General features: G+C 41.6%; 1 protein-coding gene across 12 annotated transcripts in view; it reads left to right on the forward strand.

The window, feature by feature from the left end:
- Nucleotides 1–22,853, forward strand: part of LOC137021752 (copine-5) — a 349,050-nt gene that overhangs the window by 234,958 nt on the left and 91,239 nt on the right. The window contains exon 39 of one of the 12 annotated variants that reach the window (XM_067388639.1): nt 8,724–8,751. The exons of the other annotated variants lie outside the window; for them this stretch is intronic. Within the exon in view, the coding sequence (XP_067244740.1) occupies nt 8,724–8,736 (13 nt within the window). The 3' untranslated portion in view covers nt 8,737–8,751. Of the gene's footprint in view, nt 1–8,723; nt 8,752–22,853 lie in introns of those variants that run through there. 12 annotated transcript variants of the gene reach the window in all.

A 22,853-nucleotide genomic window follows, 5' to 3' on the forward strand; every position in this document is an offset into this window, starting at 1 on the left:
ATGTACAATGTTTGTTGATTTAATAGGTAATTAATTTTATACAATATAGCAATTGATTTAGATATTTTAGCCTTGATATAATGTATATGTGGCTTCCAACATAATTTTTCATCAATTATTACTCCTAAAAATTTTAATTCTTTTACTCTTTCTATCTCAATATCATTTATCATAAGCTTTTTGTTTAAAATTGTAGCTCGATTACCAAAAATTATAAATTTAGTTTTACTTAAATTCAGTGTTAGTTTATTTGCATCAAACCAGCTCTTCAGCTGCTTTGGTAGTTTATGATGTGATCAGTGGTGGAGACCAGAACAAAGATGTCGCTGTGTGTGGCCACCCTGAGCTCTGTGATGTGTCATTATATTTTTATCGAGACAGGAATTAAAAGGACCTTGCCTGGAAGAGAATACGCGAAGAAATCGGACAATCTGGTTAGTTGTAAAACTTTTTGCATGATTTTAGCCGTTGATACTAGCCCACCTTCTAGCTCGGCCGGCATAACAGAGTTAAATTGCCGCTACAGGTTTCCAACTGATGAGATGATGTGTTTATTCAGAGGATCTGTGCAGAAAGAGATGAAAGCCCCTCCCATGACGCGAATTCGCGTCTGAACACACTTTGTTTAGACGTGCGAATAGAGCAAATTTTACGCGCGTCTGAAGCGTCTGACTTCAAAATGTTCAAGCGTCCAACTAGACGCGTCTGGCGCGAATTTGACGCCCCAGACGCGCTCGGTGTGAACGCAGCATAACGTTGTCTCTGGTCGTCTTGCTTATGGTCTGTGCGCGTTCATGTTTTGGAGGAGGCGTGGCTTTGTACGGCAATTTGCAGGGAAGGGGGGGGTGTACGCTTTCAATGCTAGCAGGCTAAAGTTAGCATTTTCCCAGAACTCCTACAGCACCTTTAATGTAAATAATATACTTTTTTACTTAAAAGCACAATATGTAAGATTCTTGGATTAAAATATATTTTTTTGACTTTTTTTTGTATATATTTTGTTGACTGTTTTGTGTACTTACAATATCCCAGATGTTTCCAAGAATGTTTAAATTCAGAGAAATAAGCAGTTTCAACCAGGACATGGACCATGACCGTGCTTCAATGACATCATACCCGCGTTACCCACAATTACCGGTATTTTGTAAAAACCACGAAAACACCAAAGACGCTTTAATATATTATGATTTAGTGGAGAAGGGAACAACAGTTTGTATATATTTATAGACATAAAATTAATCATTGTAATATAGATCAACACTTTTAGTCTTATTGGTTTGAATCTTGTTTTCTTGATTATATTAATATGATATTCCATTATCGATCTAGCTTAAGTGTCTCATAGCAGCCGCCAAGTGAACGCACAGTGTAACGTTATAACATAACAAACTCAAATGTATATAATATGATAAACAGAGCTGCATCACCTCCAAGCGGCAACCTCCCCCTTTCTCTCGTGAAGCCAATACGGAAGTAACTTAAACTGCGATTCATCGACTGGCCGCTAGGGACAGGCTCCAAAAGAGAGCAGAATCTCATAGAGTCCCATGTTAAATTGGCCAAGTTTATAGCAGAAAAAAACATGTTTACAAGTTGGTTCAAATTGTGGTTTTGGTCTATACTGCTAATTTTGCCCTTCGTGACAACTCTGAGGGGGGTGAATTTTTTATAACTCATCCGTTTAAATTATATTAAGCCTTAAAGTTCTGCATAATTAAGGGCGTGGTCACTTGAGTGACAGGTAGAGTGCGCTGCTGTCTCTGAGCCACCATGTCACTTCAGCTGTCGCTGAATTTGGCATCTCAGCCGTTTTTGTGCTTTTTTTCTCGATTATTTTATACAATTATAAAATATGGCTTGCTGCATAATATTCGAGATGTGTATCTGTGTAGATGTGCATGCATGCGGAAGAAACAGAACACACGTTGTTGGATCGTGGCATTGGCTGAAAGTTTTGGTTGTGAAATTTACAACAATGACAATACCAGGAGGATATACAACTCTGACAGCACTGCTTGGATATTATAACTAAAACTGCTGCACTATTTTGAAAAAAATATACTTTGGACACAGGCTCATTTGTTTGTTAGATACGATCGCTGCTCAGATTGCATCCTTTCTTGAAGAACGATGACAGAGAGCAGATCATTCAGAAGAAATGTGTTATGATATAGACACGGAGGCAGAGATAAAAGCAATCCAGGTGAGTTTATTGGAACAATATGTGGAACACAGAGTGGTAATGGCTGTTATCAGGTTCTTGAGAGATGAATATAAAGTAATACTGTCCTTGTGTGGTTTGTGGATCCAGGAGTTGAGCTGAGATGGAGGGAGACGTTGGAGACACTCACACACACAGATGGGTAAGCACACGAAGGGACCAGGAGACGAAGGAGATGAAGGAGATCGCTGGAGCAGGTAAGTATGTTGAAGGGGAGTCCTTAAGGTAAGCATATACATGGCGTAGTGCAAACGAGACCGGACAGTGAGTGTGTGTGAGAGTGGTGGCTTTGTAGTGCTGGTGATAGCAGAGTGAATGAGGTGCAGGTGGCGGTGATTAATAAGCTGGTGATTGAGTGCGTGGGTACTGTGGTGAGGTGGAGCCTGGCGTGTCTGTGACAGTACCCCTCTCCCACGGCCCGCTCCTGAGGGCCGCGGACCCCGACGTCGTGGTGGTCTTCCCCTGGGTCGTGGGGCAGGTCTGTCTGGATGGTTGGTATGGAAGTTCTGTAACAGAAGAGGATCAAGGATATCGTTCCTGGGAATCCATGAGCGTTCCTCGGGACCATAGTCCTCCCAGTCCACGAGGTATTCGAGTTTACCACCACGGCGCCGGGAATCCAAGATCTCGTGGACCACGTAGGCTGTGCCGCTCCTCTAGGAGAAGTGGAAGGGGGGCTCGGCGGCTGCCACGTCAGGCTCTGTGGAGGGAACAACAGAAGGGTGGTGAGGTTTAAGTAGAGACACGTGAAATGTAGGATGGATTCTACTATACTGTGCCGGGAGTTGGAGACGATAGGTGACGGGGTTGATCTGCCGAAGGATGGTGAACGGGCCAATGAAGCGGGGACTCAGCTTTTTGCAGGGCAGACGCATCCTGATGTCCCGGGTGGACAGCCAGACCTTCTGCCCCGGCTGGTAGACAGGAGCCTCGGAGCGTCGAAGGTCGGCTGCCATCTTGCGTCTGCGCAGGGCCCTCTGCAGCTGGTGGTGAGCTGAGTCCCACACCCTCTCGCTCTCCCGGAACCAGTAGTCGACTGCCGGAACGTTGGAGGGTTCCCCGTCCCAGGGGAACATCGGGGGTTGGTAGCCGAGTACGCACTGGAAGGGTGTTAGTCCCGTTGAGGCTTGGCGGAGAGAGTTTTGTGCGTACTCGGCCCAACCCAGGTACTGGTTCCAGGAGTTCTGGTGGCCGTGACAGAAGGTACGCAGGAAGCGGCCGATCTCCTGGATCTTCCGTTCCGTCTGCCCGTTCGACTGAGGATGGTATCCAGACGATAGGCTGACGGTCACACCCAGGAGGGAGAAGAAGGCTTTCCAGACGTGTGAGACAAACTGGGGTCCTCTGTCGGAGACGATGTCTTCAGGTAATCCATAATAGCGAAAAACATGATTAAACATTAGTTCTGCGGTGGCCATGGCGGTAGGTAGACCCTCCAGGGGTATCAGACGGCAGGACTTTGAGAAGCGGTCCACCACCACCAGGATGCATGTGTGACCGTCAGACTCGGGGAGATCGGTGACGAAGTCCACTCCCAGGTGTGACCAGGGTCTCTCAGGAACGGGCAGAGGAAAGAGCTTGCCGGTGGGAAGATGGCGTGGGCTCTTGGAGATGGCACACTCCCTGCAGCCCTGCACGTACTTCTCCTGACGTCGTTGGCCATGTTGGGCCACCAGAAGCGTTGTTTGAGCAACGAGAGGGTCTCCTTGACCCCCGGGTGACCAGTGCCAAGTGAAGAGTGAACGTTGTGCAGGAGTGGAGTGCGACGTGTCCGTGTGATGTACTGCAAGCCCGGTGGGCAACCCGGCGGAGTGCGTGTGGAGGCATTGGCGGAGGGAATGGTTTCTTCGGACCACTGGATGGGGCTCATGAAGATGGACTCCGGCAGAATAGTATCAGGTTTTTCGGGCTTTTCCTCAGGAGCATAGAGGCGAGATAAGGCGTCAGCCTCTCGTATTCTTTGAACCAGGACGGTAGGAGATGGAGAAGTTGAATCTAGAGAAGAACATAGCCCAGCGAGCTTGGCGAGGATTGAGTCTCTTTGCGGCCTTCAGATATTCGAGATTCTTGTGATCAGTGAGGACTTGAAATGGGTGAGTAGCTCCCTCCAACCAATGCCTCCACTCCTCAAGGGCAAGCTTGACGGCCAGGAGTTCGCGGTCACCGATGTCGTAGTTGACCTCCGCCGGGTTGAGCTTGCGGGAGAAGAAGGCGCATGGATGGAGTCTACTTGGTGTCCCCTGCTGCTGTGAAAGGACCGCTCCCACTCCGGTGGTAGATGCGTCCACCTCTACTATGAACGGGAGGTCCGGGTTAGGGTGGACGAGGAGGGGAGCGGTGGTGAAGGCCTTCTTCAGGGTCTCAAAGGCGTCGGTGGCTAATGGAGACCAGGACAGAGACTTGGGCTGGTGACGGAGGAGGTTGGTGAGTGGACTGACGATTGTGCTGTAGTTTTTGATGAACCGGCGATAGAAATTGGAGAAACCTAGGAATCTTTGGAGTTCTTTGATGGTGGTAGGAGTGGGCCAGGACTGTATGGCGGAGACCTTCCCCTCGTCCATCCGGATGCCACTGTGATCAATCACGTACCCCAGGAACTGGACGGAGGGTTGGTGGAATGAGCATTTTTCAGCCTTGAGGAAGAGATGGAACTGCCGTAAGCGCTGGAGGACCTCCGCAACGTGGTGGCGATGTTCGGCCAAGCTCCGGGAGTAGATGAGGATGTCATCTATATAAACCAGAACGGACTTATGGAGAAACTCCCGGAGCACCTCGTGGATGAAATCCTGGAATACGGAGGGGGCGTTGACCAGGCCATACGGCATCACGAGGTACTCGTAGTGTCCAGTGGGCGTGACGAAGGCGGTCTTCCACTCGTCCCCCTCACGTATCCGGATGAGGTTATACGCGCTGCGGAGGTCCAACTTGGTGAACACAGTGGCACCGCGGAGATGTTCCAGGGCCGCTGGGACGAGGGGAAGTGGGTATCGGAACTTGATGGTGATCTTGTTGAGTGCACGGTAATCGATGCATGGCCTCAAGCCTCCGTCCTTCTTTGCCACGAAGAAGAAGCTTGAAGCAGCAGGGGAAGTAGACGGGCGGATGTAACCTTGTTCGAGTGCCTCCTTGATGTATTCCTCCATGGCCTTCTCCTCCGGTATGGACAGGGGGTATATGCGTCCCCTGGGCACTGGTTCACCCGGCAGCAGATCGATGGCGCAGTCCCATGGCCGGTGTGGAGGAAGCTTGGAGGCGCGTTGCGGGCAGAAGACGTCGCTGAAGGGGGCGTAGTCAGGGGGAACATCCACGGAGCGCTTCTCAACAGGGCTCTCGATGGACGTGGCATTCACGAGAAGAGACTTGGAGAGTGGAGGTCTTGGAACAGGAAGCGCTGGGAAGCAGTCTGGGAAGCAGTGATCGCCCCACTCAGGACTTCGCCCGTGCGCCAGGAGATGTTGGGGTTGTGTTGTTCCAGCCACGGGCGCCCTAGAACCACGTCAGCGGTGGATTCCTCCAGAACCAGCAAATGGATGTGTTCAGTGTGCAGGATACCGATGCTGAGTTGTAGTGGGCCCACGCAGTGACGGATGTGTCTGCGGCTTAGGGGTTTGCCCGTGATGGAGTGGATTTGATAGCTCGTCGGTGAAGGAGAGATCTTAAGGTTGAGTTGTCTACAGAGGGTGCCTGAGATGAAGTTTCCGGCTGACCCTGAATCAAGGAGCGCCACCACTGGAACAGAGATGTTAGCAGCAGTAAGAGTTACAGTTGTAGTGAGTGGTTTCATTTTCTGAATGGAGGGAAATATTGCACTCACCACGGGTCGAGGAGGACGGATTGGGCATGTGGAGAGATTATGCCCCATTGTTCCGCAATAGAGACAGAGATTCAGGGCCAGCCTTCTTTGTCTTTCGTTAGGGGTGAGACGTGAGTGATCAATCTGCATGGGTTCGTTGGCTGGTTCTGGGGAGCTGACGGGTTCGGACCGACGGAGGAGGTTAGTGGTGGATGACTGGCCCTGGTGTTCTTGAATGCACGACTGCATACGGGACCCCACGCGGATGGCGAGTTGGATGAAGCGTTCTAATCCCATGGAGTCCTCGTATGCAGCGAGATGCAGCCGCACGGAGGGTTCCAGCCCCTGACGGAACGTGGTGATGAGGGCTTGCTCGTCCCATCCGCTGGTGGCGGCTAGCGTTCGAAACTGCAAGGCATATTCGTTAACAGATAGGTTTCTTTGCTTTAGATTATAAAGTTTCTCACCAGTCGAGGAATCAGTCAGAGGTTTCCCGAATACTTCCCGGAAGTGGGAGACGAACGCCGAATAGGATTGGACGACTGGGCCTTTCTGGGTCCACAACGAATCTGCCCATTGCAGAGCCTTCCCTTGCAGTTGTGAAATAATGAACGCTATTTTAGCCGTGTCTGTGGTGTAGATGGTGCGGCTGCATCTCCAGGACCAGCTCACATTGGAGAAGAAATCCGCTGCATTCCTCCGCCGATCCAGAGTAGGGCGCCGGTTTGGCCATGGGACTGGCGGTGAATGCAGGTGAAGGAGTGGTGCTGGTGGGTGCGGAGACAGCCGTGTTGTGGGATGACGATGTTGAGGGCTGTGGTGTGAGTGCTCGACGCAGCACGTCCACGAGTTCCTGGAATGGATCGTTTGTACTCATGCCGTTAGTTGTTATGGTCCGGTCTTCTGTTATGATATAGACACGGAGGCAGAGAGATAAAAGCAATCCAGGTGAGTTTATTGGAACAATATGTGGAACACAGAGTGGTAATGGCTGTTATCAGGTTCTTGAGAGATGAATATAAAGTAATACTGTCCTTGTGTGGTTTGTGGATCCAGGAGTTGAGCTGAGATGGAGGGAGACGTTGGAGACACTCACACACACAGATGGGTAAGCACACGAAGGGACCAGGAGACGAAGGAGATGAAGGAGATCGCTGGAGCAGGTAAGTATGTTGAAGGGGAGTCCTTAAGGTAAGCATATACATGGCGTAGTGCAAACGAGACCGGACAGTGAGTGTGTGTGAGAGTGGTGGCTTTGTAGTGCTGGTGATAGCAGAGTGAATGAGGTGCAGGTGGCGGTGATTAATAAGCTGGTGATTGAGTGCGTGGGTACTGTGGTGAGGTGGAGCCTGGCGTGTCTGTGACAAAATGTGAAATGTTTTTTTTTGTTTTGCAATGGACATTTATATTTTACCCAAATGCCACAGATTGGATTCATCTCGCGATTTCCATTATAAAGGTATGAAGTCCCATTTTAATTTTCCATGTTGTTATTTGCACACCCAACACAAATTACTGGTGTTGGAGCATCTATATCTTTAAAAAAACACCGTAAATTGACAGTAAACCTTTAGAACTTTCTGATGTTAAAACTCATCTTTATTAATAATTTAGATAGTATCTAGATAGATAGCTCCTTTGCTTGATAACGTGGTCACGTCGAGCTAGGCGGGCGTGGTTTCAGCAACCAATCACATCAGCTCAAACCACCTCCCCGCCTCTTTGCCCATTTTCAGTTATCCGGGAGTGACGTGCGGTGACGCGCAGCTAAGATGGCCGCGGCCTCATTTTCGCTTCAAAACTGCTGTTCAGAACTCTATGGGTGACGTCACGGTCACTACGTCCATATTTTTTTACAGTCTATGATTACCTCACATACTCATGCCCGGAAGAAGCGGAAGCGGCGACTGCAGCATAATAAATGTTCTGCTGCTCTCGAGCACTCGTCTCTCATTAGCAATCACTCCAGCGGCCTCGTTTCTGCTTGCACAGCTCTCTGCCCTGCTCTGCTTCATATTACAGTAACATTAATAATCTCATCTATGAACAAGATTTCTGCCTGAGTTACTGGCTGTGAGGTGAAGATGACAACTCCCATGATTCCACGCTTAATGTCAGCGTCATCAAGCTAAGCTTTGTTTTAAATAGGTGACCTCTAGTGGTGAAAAATTATTTTGTTGTTTTTTTTTTTCCCCAGATTGTTAGATTTTCTGAAGAACAAAATGTATAAATTTTTATTTTTTCTTTCACATTTTTTCATGTGACATTGAGTATTTCTAGTGAACGCAGCCCTGTTTAGTAACAATTAGTAACAGTTTGATGTGAATTTGAATGCTTTATCCTAAAATACAGCTCATATCTAATTGTTTGTCAGCTAAATCTCACAACAGAAGGCACGCAGGAAGAGTATTATTTGATTATTTTCTCTCTGCCCATATGGCAGTCATCTTCCTAATAAACAGATTCGAAGTGATTAAATCTTAAGAACTGTAAATACGTGCTGCTAATTTTAGATGTAGAACATGTTCATGTGCTTCATCACGTCACATTCATCTTCCATTGTAAACTACAACAAAGAGCTTAAATTTGAGAATAAAAAAAGCAAATCTTCCACTAATAATATCTCTGCGTTATTGTACATTGTGTAGATAAATATTTAAACATTTGGCAGTGTGTATTCATAAGGCTTTTTTTTTTTTTTGGGAAAAGATGGAAAGGATAATCAAGGAAGATGAAACATGAAGATCAAAGAGTTTTCCCCACAGCTGTGCCAACGAGTCAGCTGCCACAGGAGTGTTGTTGCAAGAATAGATTCATCAAAATATTTATATTGTGCACCGAAGCCACTTTATCTATTTCTATCACTGAAATGTAGCTGAGAATGTAATATGCATATTTTTTTTAAAGCAACTTAAAGCAAGCCAACCAATCACTCCAACCATCGCTCACATTACATTCAGCCGAACTCACATGAGAATTCATTTATTTTCAGTAAAGCTTCTAGAACTCACTGTTCCTCCATTTAGAGGAAACAGTCAAGTCTTAGGGCCAGATTTAATAAAAGCTTGCATCAGCGCAAACCCTCTGTAATTCTTTTGTAGTTCAAGGCTCAGAGATACTCTTTAAGAAACAATGCCATAAATGCCATGCAAAATTGTTTGTCTTTGTTTTTTTTGGAAGCACTCATTAGCTGCGTTTCCTCTGTCGGGCCTTAAGTGGGCATGCTAGTGCCAGGGCCAGGTGCATTTCCACTGTCACTTCCGGGGCTTGATCGTGCCTTGTTGGGGCTTCCTCAGGGCCAATGGCTAGGGTCTTTTGGCCTGCCGAATACCTTGGTCCAAAGCGGGCCAGCTCACTCTTGAGGGAGTGGCTACCAACAAAGAAGGTGTTTATGTGAGTCTGGAGACGACAATGCCATGGATGATTTCATATAGGTTACTACCAGCTAACATCAGCATTAAAGACTTAAAATCATTTTAGCTCAAAACTCACTTTCAGACAGAAGCGAGTGTTTGAAATAACTTCTGTTTGTGATCCGATGTGGATTCTGATTACCATATAAGGCAGAAATATTTATATGCGATGCAAAAGACTATGCACGCTAAACATGGTAAATATGACTGCTTGATAAAAATCAGACAAATCATATACATAGGCTATCACAATCGTGTATTTATTTTATCTGTCAGTATGTCTCGTCTCTTACCGGACTGTCTGATATCCACATGTAGCTCCACATATGTCATAAAATAAAGCAACTCCCGTTTTTCGGGAGGTTCCTCTGTTTCTCAGACTGAAAATATAACTGTTGGGACTGTCACAGGAGAGACTGCTAAAGCTCCTCAGGTCGTATTTTTGGTGGAAAATTTGTAGAAATTATCATTGTTTCTAAATGTGATGTAAACATACTGTCCTATGTTAGAATGCCCTAGTTGGCCACTACAGGGCACTCCAACCCGGACTAGTTCCTCACCACACTTGGACTTCATTTCCCATAACCCACTTCCTGGACTCATTATCCCGTCATTGCACTCGGCTGTTTTGTGTTTGATCATAAGTGTCTGTCTATTTATACCTGGTTAGTTTCTGCTTTTGTTATCGAGGTTTCGTTTATGGTCACTGGCTTCTGTTTGTGTTTTCTTATTTTTATTTATACTGATCTGTGGATTTTGACCCTTGCCTGTCTGATTACGTTTATGGATTACCCGATTAAAACTGCATTTGGATCTAACCCTCTTGTCTCTGTGCCATTCCGTGACACTATGATTACAAATAAACAGAAACAGACGCGACATGTGTCCTCTTTCTTTTGTGAAATAACGGTAAATACCACTTTATTTCTGTGACTAATGTTTAATCATGACAAAAATGAATTCATTATGATCAATTTATCACTTATTATCATAAAACTGTGGTAAAACATCAATTCTTGGGTTTTAAATATTTAAGTAAACAACAAAATGCCAACAAACGGCCATTTTTATCATGTTTGTTTTGCGATCTTGCTAGTTTTTAAGGTGATTTCTTTCTGATTAGTTTTCTGATAAAACTTGTATTTGTTGGAAAAATGATGGGTTTTTGTCCAGCGAGGTGTTACAGGCTTGTTTTAGTGAAGTGTTGCGGAGCTTCTGGCCCGACGGTGGAAATGCAGCATAGTTTTGGGCTCGGTGCTACAGGTCCGAGGCTATTAGCCTAGCCTGGCTCGTTGAAAGCCCTGGCTCGCACTGGCCCAAAGCGGCTACTGTAACTTCTAAACAAAACTTAAAACCACTCAGCAAATGTAATTATGTATAATCGTAATAATGAGTTTCCTAAAATTGGACTCTCTAAAGTCGTATTTACTACTGGGAATCTTGGGGATAATTCTACTATTCTGTATTATTTTTTTCCATAACAGCTACATTGCCTCGTATGTAGTTCAAATTTACTTTTATAAGAATAATCATTTGAAGCATATTGTATGTGCACAGTGACAATAGACTGTATTTGACCCAAATTCCAGAACTGTCTCGCTAGATAAGCTGACTCTCTAGATAGCACAGTGAATGTTTATATGATTTTCAGTGAATGAGAGACTAAATAATAAAATATTTTGGCTTTAATAAGATTTTCCCAATAAATAAGCGAAAATAAACCTGGTGTCTTCCATGATTCCTGTTCTGTCCAACAACAAAGCACTTGAATGCCACAAGCTCACAATCACAACTTCAGAAGTGGGAAGCAGGAAATTCCGATAGCACGTGAAGGCAGCATTAGTCAATTACATTGCACATGTGACTACAGAAAGCCAAAAGTTTTCACAGGTCCCTTTTCTCAATTTTTGACCCTTATTTAGCTGCCATGAGCTTTTGTCACAGCTCCAGGAAAAATAATTTTTTGGGAGCTTTTTTCCCCAGTAGCATTGACAGATTTACTTTATATGAGTAACTTGTTGGTGGGTGCCAGCAATGGTGATACATACCCCATAATGACTGAGCAGTTGCACCCTTGGGTGTGTGTAAATAGAGTGTGGGTGTTGGATGTCCTGGTGAGCTGTGAAGGCATTTCCTTTGCCACTTTGCTCTTCTGAGAGCAGGTTTTTAGCAGATTTTCTCAGCAGCCTAATTCAGCAGCAACTCATTAATCCCAGCGTCTGAACGATGCCACTGCATCTCTGAGACCTGCTGTCTCCATTATAGATGACTGCACAAAAACCTGCTCCTCACACCCCGCTAATTGGAAAAGTAAACTTCTTTCTTTTTAGCTTCATTAGGAGATTAATCACTTAAGTGACACCAGTGATTCTCAAGCGGTGCTACTTGAACAGCTTTCAGTGGGATTTAGAGTTTTTGCTTTGTAGTCCTTATATAGCAACTTGTTAACAACATACTTTTTACAAAGAAAAGGTTTTGAAGCACAGAAGCTTTAAAGGGGTCATGGCATGAGAAATCAAATTTGCCTTGATCTTTTGACATATAAGGCTGTGTTCACACTGGAACAAAATAAAAATCTGTTTTTTTACTCACATCTTACTCACAATTTGTTGTGTAAACAAAAATCTGCACAAGATCCGATTTTTTGCGCATCTGTTCTGAGCATCTTCCAAATGTGGTTTTAAATCAGATACACATCCGATATCTGGACATCTGATCTAAACATGAATATTCATGAATATTCGATTCCCAAAGCCATCACAAGTTGAAGGCAAAACGTTTGCTCACAAAGATAGCTTTTTAATGTAACATAATAAAGCAGATTTGCCTTTATGTGCTCGCACTAAAACCAAAAGCTTTTTTTATTGAGGTGGAAACTTTGTAGGCAAGAAATTACACACACACAGAAACATTAAGGAGCATAGAAAGTGGTTTTCAACCTCTGCCCTGTGAATTGTGTAAATAAAACAGCTTCACTACTGAAAGCTACATTATATTTCTCAGCAACAAGATGATAACTTCACTGCTTTTGTAATTAAACTCACAGCTTCACTGTTACATGCAGACACAGATAATTCACTCTCACAATCTCTCTCTCTCTCTCGTTAATTCATACGGTGCTACTTTATTTGAACATTAGATCTAAAAGAACTGTAGATAAAATAACAAACTGTTATTTTCCTGTATATATTAGTTAAGTTAAATTTTGCACTGCAAACAGTCATGTCAGCTTTTAACTTATCCATTCTGGCAAGTAATCATGGCCACCCAACATGAATTAGGTATATAATTTTAATTGCACGGCCATTCAAACCTGGATGTCAACCATGTTGCATAGTAAAGTGATCTCCAACAGAATCAAATTTGGGCTTTCAGATATTGGATACCAGTCATGTCTAAAGTGAATGTAAAGAGGCGGGACAAAAAATCATATATGGTCTAAAGAGATCTGTGCATTAAGACTTGCAGTGTAAACACAGCTCTTTGTACCATTAACCCTTAAATGCATGACTGTTTCGCCAATCATTCTTACATATTCGGGTCTTTATCGACCCAGATCTATATCTAACACGGAAGGATCTCTATCTGTCGCGATAATATAAAACTCCTCTGATATTAGATAAACAATTACAGAAGAATAAAATAAATCGTATTTTGTTACCTTTTGGAGCTTGAAAGCGCTCAGTTTGAGCAGATGTTTTATGCCATCATCACTGTCCTCGTCAGAGCCCATTTTCCAGTAAATTCAGCAAATATGGGCTAGTTTTATGTTTGAGGTCACGAATATGAGCCCATTCGCGATCTCAAACGTATTCTCAAAACTATTTCATTTTCAACATCTTCAAAATCAATATTTCGATCGCTAACAGTTTCACCAGATCAATCCAGTAACAGTTACAGTCATATTTGATTGCGTTCAGTACTTGCTCTGCAGTAAATCGCTGAGCCATTTCATGTTTTTCTTATTATTTAATTTTCTGTCTAAATGAGTCGTCACTTCAGCATTGTGTATCAGACATTGCCACCTTGTGGAATAAAGGTGAATCGCACTTATTCCGTCATCTAAGATTCAATTATTGTTGTGCAGAAAAAATATTCGTACACTCATACACACCTCGGGTCGTTTGCAACCCTATACAATTTTTACAAAAAATGAATACAAAAATAGGCATTCTTTTATAATTTTATGATTTTTTTTCTTGTTATATTCTTTATAATGAATTGATTGAGGAATACCAAGAAGGTTGATGTCCAACTTTAAAAAATGAACGAGGAGGAGGGTAGTTAATGACGTCCCGGGTCACAAAAGACCCGAGGTATGCATTTAAGGGTTAAAACATCCTGCAAGTTTCATTGCTTAAAACGTCCTCCTTATTTATAAACAAAGCATTTGTGACCCATGCTGGCAAAATGAGTTGCAATGATCTATTTTTCAAAAATTAGTTATTGTTATTTTTACATTCTCTATTAAAAAACCTTCAAAATGATATATAATTTGTTGATTGAGCTACACCTGTTTGAAGTCAATAGAGCACAAACCAAGACAAAACCAAAAATCTAAAGGAAAAATATATATTCAACTTATTTTTTTTCCATGATACCACAATTGTTTGATTAACATTAATAAAACTCAGTCTATATATTAAGACCTACTTTACCGCACAGATCTAATATAATGTTACACATCAGATGCTTTTCCACAACAGTTAACCAAATATTCACTTAAGACATAACAGATAATGTTTGCGTGAAAACTCACCAAGACAGATATTTTGAAATACCGTAAATCTGTGTATATGTGTATATCAGGATCATGTGCTGTCTGAGGCGTTTTTGTGCGCGCGCTTCGGATCTGTCAGTCAGTACGAGTAAGATCGTTTTGTTTACATCAGCATGAGTTTGAAAATCACAAACAAAATGGCTTGTTTTAATATGAGGTGATCTGTGAAGTCACACAGGTAAATGCATTTGTATATGACTGCCTTCAGAGCAAGACATCGGCGAATAGTTATAGACCATTGCATCATAGGCCTCGCCCACTGGCCCATTTACCTACACTGGATGACGTACACTGTCTACACTGATACAGTATACAGATACGTGTTCAGTTTCTGACATACTCTTACGACATACGCTTGAGTCTGTCCACAACAGGACAAATGGAAGAGTGAAAGAATGTTCTCGGGCTGTAACTAACGATTATTTTGATAATCGATTAGTTGGAGGATTATTTTTGCGATTAATCGGATAATAATTTTTTTTATTTTATTGATAAAAAACACACTATTGCACATCATGCCCAATGTACTTCAAGCAAATATGCCAGTTGAATGCTATGAAAACATACAGTGCTTAATTTATTAGACTACTCTGTCATAATAAAGAGAACACAAATATTTTAGGAATCTATCAAAAACTTGTTTAAAACTAAAAATGTTATTACCATTTATTAGACAACCAAACTGAAACAACTAAATAGTCATTATTCACACATCTCTGTTGTTATTCACTGTAATAGGGCATCTGAAAAAAACAAAACAAAAAAAAAAACAACAGCAACTATAGGGTGCTTTACTTTTCCTGCCTTTCTTGTGAAATAGTAAAATCAAATTCATGGATAACAATTATAGTGTAGCATTAGAAATACTGCTGTGACTAAAGAGCTTACTGGTGGATTAACCATTACAGAAACATGAAAAATTATTTTAGTAATCACCAGTACTGATAGTTTAGGGCAGCTGTGGCACAAACCTTATACTGGGTGGCAGAGGTCTAATAAATTTAAGCACTGTATATATGAATATAGTGTATATCTCCACATTAAAAATTAAGATAGTAATTAAGATAATAAAGAAAAGCACAAACTCAGTGTTAACCAACAGGGAAGATAAATGTTCTGCAGGAACACACACATTCACTCTGGACACAATCGCCTCTTATTGTCATTTCTTTATCCTGTAAATATAGGCTATAAGAAATGTCTTACATTTATTTTCAGTTAGTTCTCCCTTTACAGTTACTACTCTGATAAAATACAACAAATATTTGAGCAAAATGAATATTTTTGCGCTGAATATCCATCTCTACTGCATTCTGTCTGTCTGTCGTGGGTGCGCAGACTGTCAGGACGAGCCTTTATGTAAAATGGAAATGCTTGCGTGAATTTCTAACATTTACAGATTGAATGAACATTTTGCGCTGAGCACGCACATGCATCTTGTCCATAGAAATGCGTTATTGAATGCTGTAATATGACCTGACTGGCAGAAGTTTTCTGTGCACGCTGACCAGACCCGATAATGAGAATCGTTGTCGATGATTTTCATTATCGATTATTATCGATTTTATCGAATAGTTGTTGCAGCCCTAGGATGTTTGCTTTGACACCTCTAGTTTAAACAGCTCATTTGCGTCTCTTCAGAACGATCCCAGTGTCGCAAAAAAGAGGATGGTTTATTTTAATGTTGTCCTGGATCACGTCAGAGGATTATATGTTTGTTCGGAGTATTTTGTTTTGTGAATGAGGCACAGTGTAATGGAGAGTTTGTAAATAAACTTTTGTTAAAAAAAAAAAATTAAATGATTTCATAATGCTTTGTCTGTAAATTCTGATTTTTAGATTCATTTATTTCTCATTTTATATGGATAATTTTTTCTTAAAACTTGCTCACGTGCAATGGCGACTGGGCATTGATTCTGCTTCCTATGCAGTGATGTTAGCCAATCATAATAGTGGCCGTTTACTGAAAAGCCTGAAAGGAGCTGAGCCTTAAAAACTGATCATTTCAGTCAGAGGGTCAGAATGATGGTGCGAAAAAAATGTATTAACATAATGGGCCCTATTTTAAAGATCTAAGCGCATGGTCTAAAGCGCATGGTGCAGGTGCACTTAGGGCATGTCCGAACCCTATTTTGCTAGTTTAACAACAGAAAAAATGGTTGGCGCGCCAGGTGCAGGGTCCAAAAGGGTTGTACGTAGTCTCTTAACCCTCAGGGGTCTGAGGATTTTTGGGGCCTTGGAGAAGTTTTGTGCTTTTTTCAGTTGTTCATAAACATATTAATGGAAAAAGTGTCATTACACTGTATTCAGCACAAACTAGGCTACAATAATATGTGAGGAACATGTATGTACATGTTTGTGTTTTTGAAGGAATAATGTTTATGCGTGGTTATTGAAAAAACTAAAAACTTAAGTCACTGAAATAAAGCCAAAAAATATATATTAAATCTTTGTTCACAAGACTTCTGGGTATTTGAGGTTGTAGACTAGAGTTTTTGCTTCAAAATGAGGTAAATAAAAAAAATTATGCTGCTTGCTTGTTCATATAAAACAATAGAGAGATTTAAATTTTCTAAAACATCTTTGGTCAAGAAACACAGTATGCGTGGAGGCGTGAATCCTCATGTATAATGGGTGATTCTCACCTGAGAAGACAAACTTTTAGTCCACAAATGCCTGAGCACTGAAGAAGAATAGGCAATCCAGGAAATAACTGAACTAACAGAGGCCAGAGATTGCTAACTATGGCTATTCAAAACACTTTTCAAGACAATAAATACACGATTGAGACGATGAATGCATGTATTGCCTCTGAATTTGCCTCTGAATAGCGCTGACTCCGTGGGCGTGGCCGCATTAGCGGATAATGAGCTGAATCACAGACTTCTGACATGGCTCTCTTTACATACAGATTACATAAACACAGAATGTTTGTTTTACGATTTAAAACCTGACATCTTAACGTTTTTTTAGACATAAGTCTAATTTTTTTGTCATTAGTATTCACTAAGTTACAGTTCATTTTCTGAGAACTATCAGATTGGACTTCGTTCAGAGGGAGACGACAGATCACGCATCATGTTAGTTTTCTTTATTTTACAAAAAGCACAACATTTTGTTGTTACTCTGAGTGTACACAAATAAAAGAAGATATTCCACAGATTAAAATGGTGTATAACTCTTAATTATATGTGCAACATTTAAAGAGTATTTTGAGTCTCTTTCACACTGGTTAGAAAAAAAAGTGACCACCGACCCGAGAGTGTTAATAAATAATGGGTGTGTTACTAATGTGCCATTTAAATAACAAAAAAAATAAATAAATACATAAATACTGTGCCATTGACTTTAAACCAGGTTTCAGTTGGTCAATGGTGCAGTCGTTTTCCGTTGCCTCAAAATAGCAACACGCCAACAATGCACCTGAACACACCTTGTTTTCAGACCAGCACACCCGTGGGCGATCAGATGGGCGTGAGTGCATTTGCTATTTAAACAACATGGCACTGGATGTGAAAATGATAACTGCGTCGGGCTGAAACTACCAAAAAAACACTTGCGTCATGCTTGGCGTTGCATTGTGCCGGGTGTATAGATAAGTGAACCTTAAGGAAATAAAAAATCCATGTAATGGCCTCTTTAAAAATCATGTTGTAAGAATCACTGTATGTAATTTTTTAGGGACAATGACGAATAAGAGTGTCCACGATTATGAAAAGATCTCAGGTAAGATGAAGATGATCACGATGCAAAAGGTTCAAAACAAAAGTATTTATTTAGTCAAGCTCAAATAGTCCATAGGAAAGAAGGCAAACGAAACCATACCAGACCAAGAACTAAATTAATTGAGGAACTAAATACACAATGATGATTAACTCAGAGACCATGGGCCCTATTTTAACGATCTAAATGCAAAGTGTAAAGCGCACGGCGCAGGTGCATTCAGGGCGTGTCCAAATCCACTTTTGCTATTTTAACGACGGAAAAACGGTCCGTGCGCCGGGGCGCATTTTTGAAATGGGTTGTCCCTATTCTCTTAATGAGTAATGGGCGTAACGTTCAATAAACCAATCAGAGTGTCATCTCCCATTCCCTTTAAGAGCGAGATGCGCTCGCGCCATGGCGGATTGCTATTTACATGCCGGAATTTGTTGGCGGAAAAGCTGAACGCTTTTCAAGTGAAGTTAAAGCGCGCAAGCAGATCATCTACGGGACAAGCAGGAATCCACCAAAGCTTCCCAAGGTGAAGAAGGCGTGGGATGAATTAGCAGTGATTGTGTCCGTTATAAGTAGTAATAGGCTGAATTGAAAATAGGTATCCTAATTCTAATACACGCACTGACTATTGATCATTACATTTTTATATTTATGTAGCCTACACAATAATATTCTTTTACACTGTAATCCTTTTGTTTTTAATATTTGGCATATTTGTGTGAAGCGCATCCCTGTGTGTAATAAGCAAAGTCAACACACACTGTGGACGCGCCCAGAGGCGCAGTTTCTACCAACGCGCGCTAACAAAAAAATATTGCGCAGTCTATTTTCAGCTCCTTAAAATAGCAATGCGCCGGCAACGCACCTGAACACACCTCTTTTTTTAGACCAGCACGCCCATGGACGCACTAACTGGCGTAAATGCATTTACTAATTTAAGGACGTGGCGCTGAGCGGGAAAACGTGAATGCGCCGGCTGCAAACTAGCAAACACACTTATGCTGCGCCTTGCGTCGTGACATGTGACATGTTCTTAGAAATGTACTTTTTGTATTTAGGTTGATTTCATATGGTTTAAAACAACTTTTCTACTTTTATCAAATCGGACTGTTTTTTTTTCTGTTTGTTTTATTTTGTTTTTTTAGCAAAGTGGAAGTGGTACATACTGTAAGAGAAAAAGGTAAAGAAACACTGGCAACCCATCAGTAAGCAGTGCTGAGCTCTTTGTGGGAGTGTTTAACCATATCAAACACATTTACTCAGTACATGAATGTGACAATGAAATTCACTCAATAGGTGTCGAGACGATGTCTGACGCAAGTTTTACCTCATGATCTGCTGCGAATGCTTCGGGTTATCGTACTAATGCGTTCTGAAAAGAGAGACAGTCTTCACTGTTCAATGGCCGTCAGTAGAAATGACTGCTGACTCTCCGGCCACTGCCAAGACATCTCATTAAATGTACTGGCTAATCCAATCATGTCAGCGCGAGTGTGCATCGATGCAAATTATTCCGCAGATACCCGTGAAATTAGGTGCTCACAAACAGGTCTCCTCATGGGCCTCGGTGTATGATGATCACCTTTTCCAATTGCCCTCCTGATTGGAAGTCTCCCTACTTTTGTCCCACCCCTTTTCATGCAACTATTGTATCCAGAATAATGCAAAGGTCACACTCTCTGTGTGTCAGCAGCAAGTCATGCTGACTTAATTGCTTCGGGCCACATTTGTAGTTGGAATCATGGGTCGATTATCCGCATGACACTATTTGTGTGGGAAGTACCACTCTGCGAACCACTTTCCCGTTGTCAATTGTGATGGAACCCACACGGATGTGTTTGTTTTGCACAGGTGCGCAAAAGAGACTTTCCAAAATGCATCACAGAATCCTTTTCGGATATCGCTGCGAGTAAATGTTACAGCGCTCTTTTATCATATTTCAGGGACATTAGTGTCCGACTTGAAAGGGCTGCAGTACCTGCTGTTCAGAGATTCATCCATCTTTAAATCCATACATTTATATCAGCCGTTCCCAGACTTCTGCTGTTTCTTTTTGCTGTTTTCACAAATGATGTATCACTGAGTTTGAAAAAGCTGCTCTCGAGCCTTTCGGATGGATGCAGGCCTGCTGTGTAGATGTATAACCACCAGGGTGCCATCTTGTAAGATGTCAAGCCTGAAGACTGCAGAAACCTTCCTTAAAGCTCAGATTACAGCTGATAACTTCAGCGCGTAACTGCCAACAGAAGTAGCCTTCGGCATTATTCTCTATGTGGTGAGCTAGCCAACAGAGCAGGCGGAGCACAACATTAGAAACCCATTACTGTGACTTATTGTACGTTTTAATGCCTTGAGAGGCTGTAGTTGCTGCTGTGAAGTACTAACTGGCAAACAGAAGACAGCTGCTCGTACAACGATACTCGACACTTTCTTCAGAGAGATAGTGAAGATATGATGCCTGAAGAGCTTTTATATAACAGCCAGTTGGGTCGGTGACATACATGCTTGTTTTGTTCTTTTGTCTGGATATATTAGTTTGTACAAAAATCTATTAGAAATGCAATTCGTTTATACTGGAAAACACCTCTTCTGTGATGAAGATGGCTTAATTTTTTTATTATATACAGTATATTTTTCAGGCATAAAGCAAAAAATATCAGGGTGGTACAGCTGTCCTTATATTATAAAAAAAAAAAAAAATGAAATTGAGAAGATAACCTTTTAAAGTGTAATATTGTATTATTTCCTACAGATGTTCATGTGTCAAGGTGTCTTAAAATATCAGATAATTTGACCTTTTTCATGACAAGGTTAGTTCAGCTTCAGCGGCGTGCAGTGGTGTTCTGAAATGAGGAAGCAATTTTTTTGTTTTGTTTTTAATATAAATTAAATGTAAATTCATGTCCCATTCATACTTAATGTTACACTTTACACAGTTACACTTACACAGGGAAAAAGTGTCACATTTTCCTGGTTATAAAAAAAGAAAACAAATACAATTTTGTTCTATTTATTGAAAACAAGAATAAATCTCATCAAGTTCGCTTTTTGTTTTTTAAGCATTTTTACATTTATTGCAAAATAGTAACTAAAGGCAGTAATAATTGAAACAATATATTTTATTTGTGAACTGATGTTCAGCTTTTTAATATTTAGCTTATTTACAGGTCATCAGTCATCAAGCTCTTTAAACGCCGGTCAAAGTCACAAAGATGTAGCCTATACCTTTAATTTCGCCAAGCTGATTGCTCACTAAAAAACCCTCACAGTAATCAGTAATATTTTCAGTTTGACATGTTTGACAAAAGCTGTGATTTCTAAGTGGGTGAGTTGTTTACTTGCTTTTTAATTAGTCTTCCCATTAACGTCATCATTTTGTTCATTCAGGCTGATTCATTTATCGCATGAACCAATCATATCCAATTATATATACTCCTCTCACGTGATTTCCCCCCATTCATTCTCAATTATCCCCCACCAAACCCAGCGCACGCTTTAGGGGGTCTGTTATAAGTCAATGGGCTCAGAGGAGGCAAGGGAGATACGGACTCCTGCTGTAACTTCACCTGCTGGTGTCGCTGTTGGACAGTGTTACTTTACAAAAATTTTTGATTTATACATATTTTAATGCCATATTTTTTAATATTTGCATTGTTTTATTTTTGTAATATGGATTGTTTTATCATCCAACTTTTTGAGGAGGCACTGCCTCCCTTGCCTCCTCAAATGACATGTGGTGCGACTCCCCAAAAACGCAATGGCCTGGTTTCACAGACGGGGCTTAAATTAAGTCAGGGGTAGGTCTTAATGTAATTAGGACATTTAAGTAGCTTTTATGAATGTGCCTTAAAAAAAACATTACTAGTGTGCATTTTGAGACAAAACAATGGCAATGCAAGTTGCTTTCTGCTTAAACAGCTCAAACATCATTTTAGTCTGGGACTAGACTTAAAGGGGATAGTTCACCCCAAAATGTAGGGAAAAAATACTATGGTAGTCAATGGGGTGAGATCTGCATGCTTACAAACATTCTTCCAAATATCTTCCTTTGTGTTAAGCAGAACAAAGGCATTCATACAGGTTTGAGGGTGAGTAAATGATGACAGAATCTTCATTTTTGGGTGAACTATCCCTTTAAGCCTTGTCTGTGATACTGGGCATTAGATATTCGTGATATTTTATAAGCTGAGCTAACCTGCCTTCTCATAAGTAAGTAAGTATATAAATAAATATACACGTTCTTGCTAGGTTTGAGGAAACATTATTACTTTTTTTATTTGAAGGTTACACCACATGATGATTTTAAAATCAGTAAAATTATCTTTTGTTGGAAATTGTATAAAAGTTTTCCCAAACCATGAAACCAAGCTGAATATAGAGATTACATTTCTAATAGCTTGGCTCATGCTTTTTAAATGAGATTTTCCCTTTTCTTCATCTTGGGGACTTTTATTTATCATTGACCCAGTTGTTCTTTTTCAGTATTTTCATGCAGTATAGCGCTGCCGCTTCCGTACGTTTGCCTGCCGCTAATTATTATGAGCCAAGACAAGGGTGCAACCTAGCTAACTGTCTTCACTACACCGCCGACTGCAATATTCTACATTACGCCATATGTATATCCAGTAAAAAGCTGATGAAAAGCTCAAGATAACAATGGGAATCTCAAATGATCTCTTTGTGCAGTGCCTGAAGAAAGTTTCTCCACAATGCTTGCACCCCCACACAAATCTCTCCAGCTCCCAAGGCAAATATGAGATGAATATGTAAAGTGCCGCCTCCATTATTACATTTCTCCTTTTGTTAGTTTTCTCTCTGTTGGGTTTGTAATTACGAGCTCTAGCTGCTGCAGAGAACAAAAGCAGTAAAGCAGGGAGTCATGATCCAGTCAGTGAGTGAACGCTCTGGGGTTTCGAGGAAGTACAGAAG

This window comes from Chanodichthys erythropterus, chromosome 6, assembly GCF_024489055.1.
Source record: "Chanodichthys erythropterus isolate Z2021 chromosome 6, ASM2448905v1, whole genome shotgun sequence".
Classification (NCBI taxonomy): domain Eukaryota; kingdom Metazoa; phylum Chordata; class Actinopteri; order Cypriniformes; family Xenocyprididae; genus Chanodichthys; species Chanodichthys erythropterus.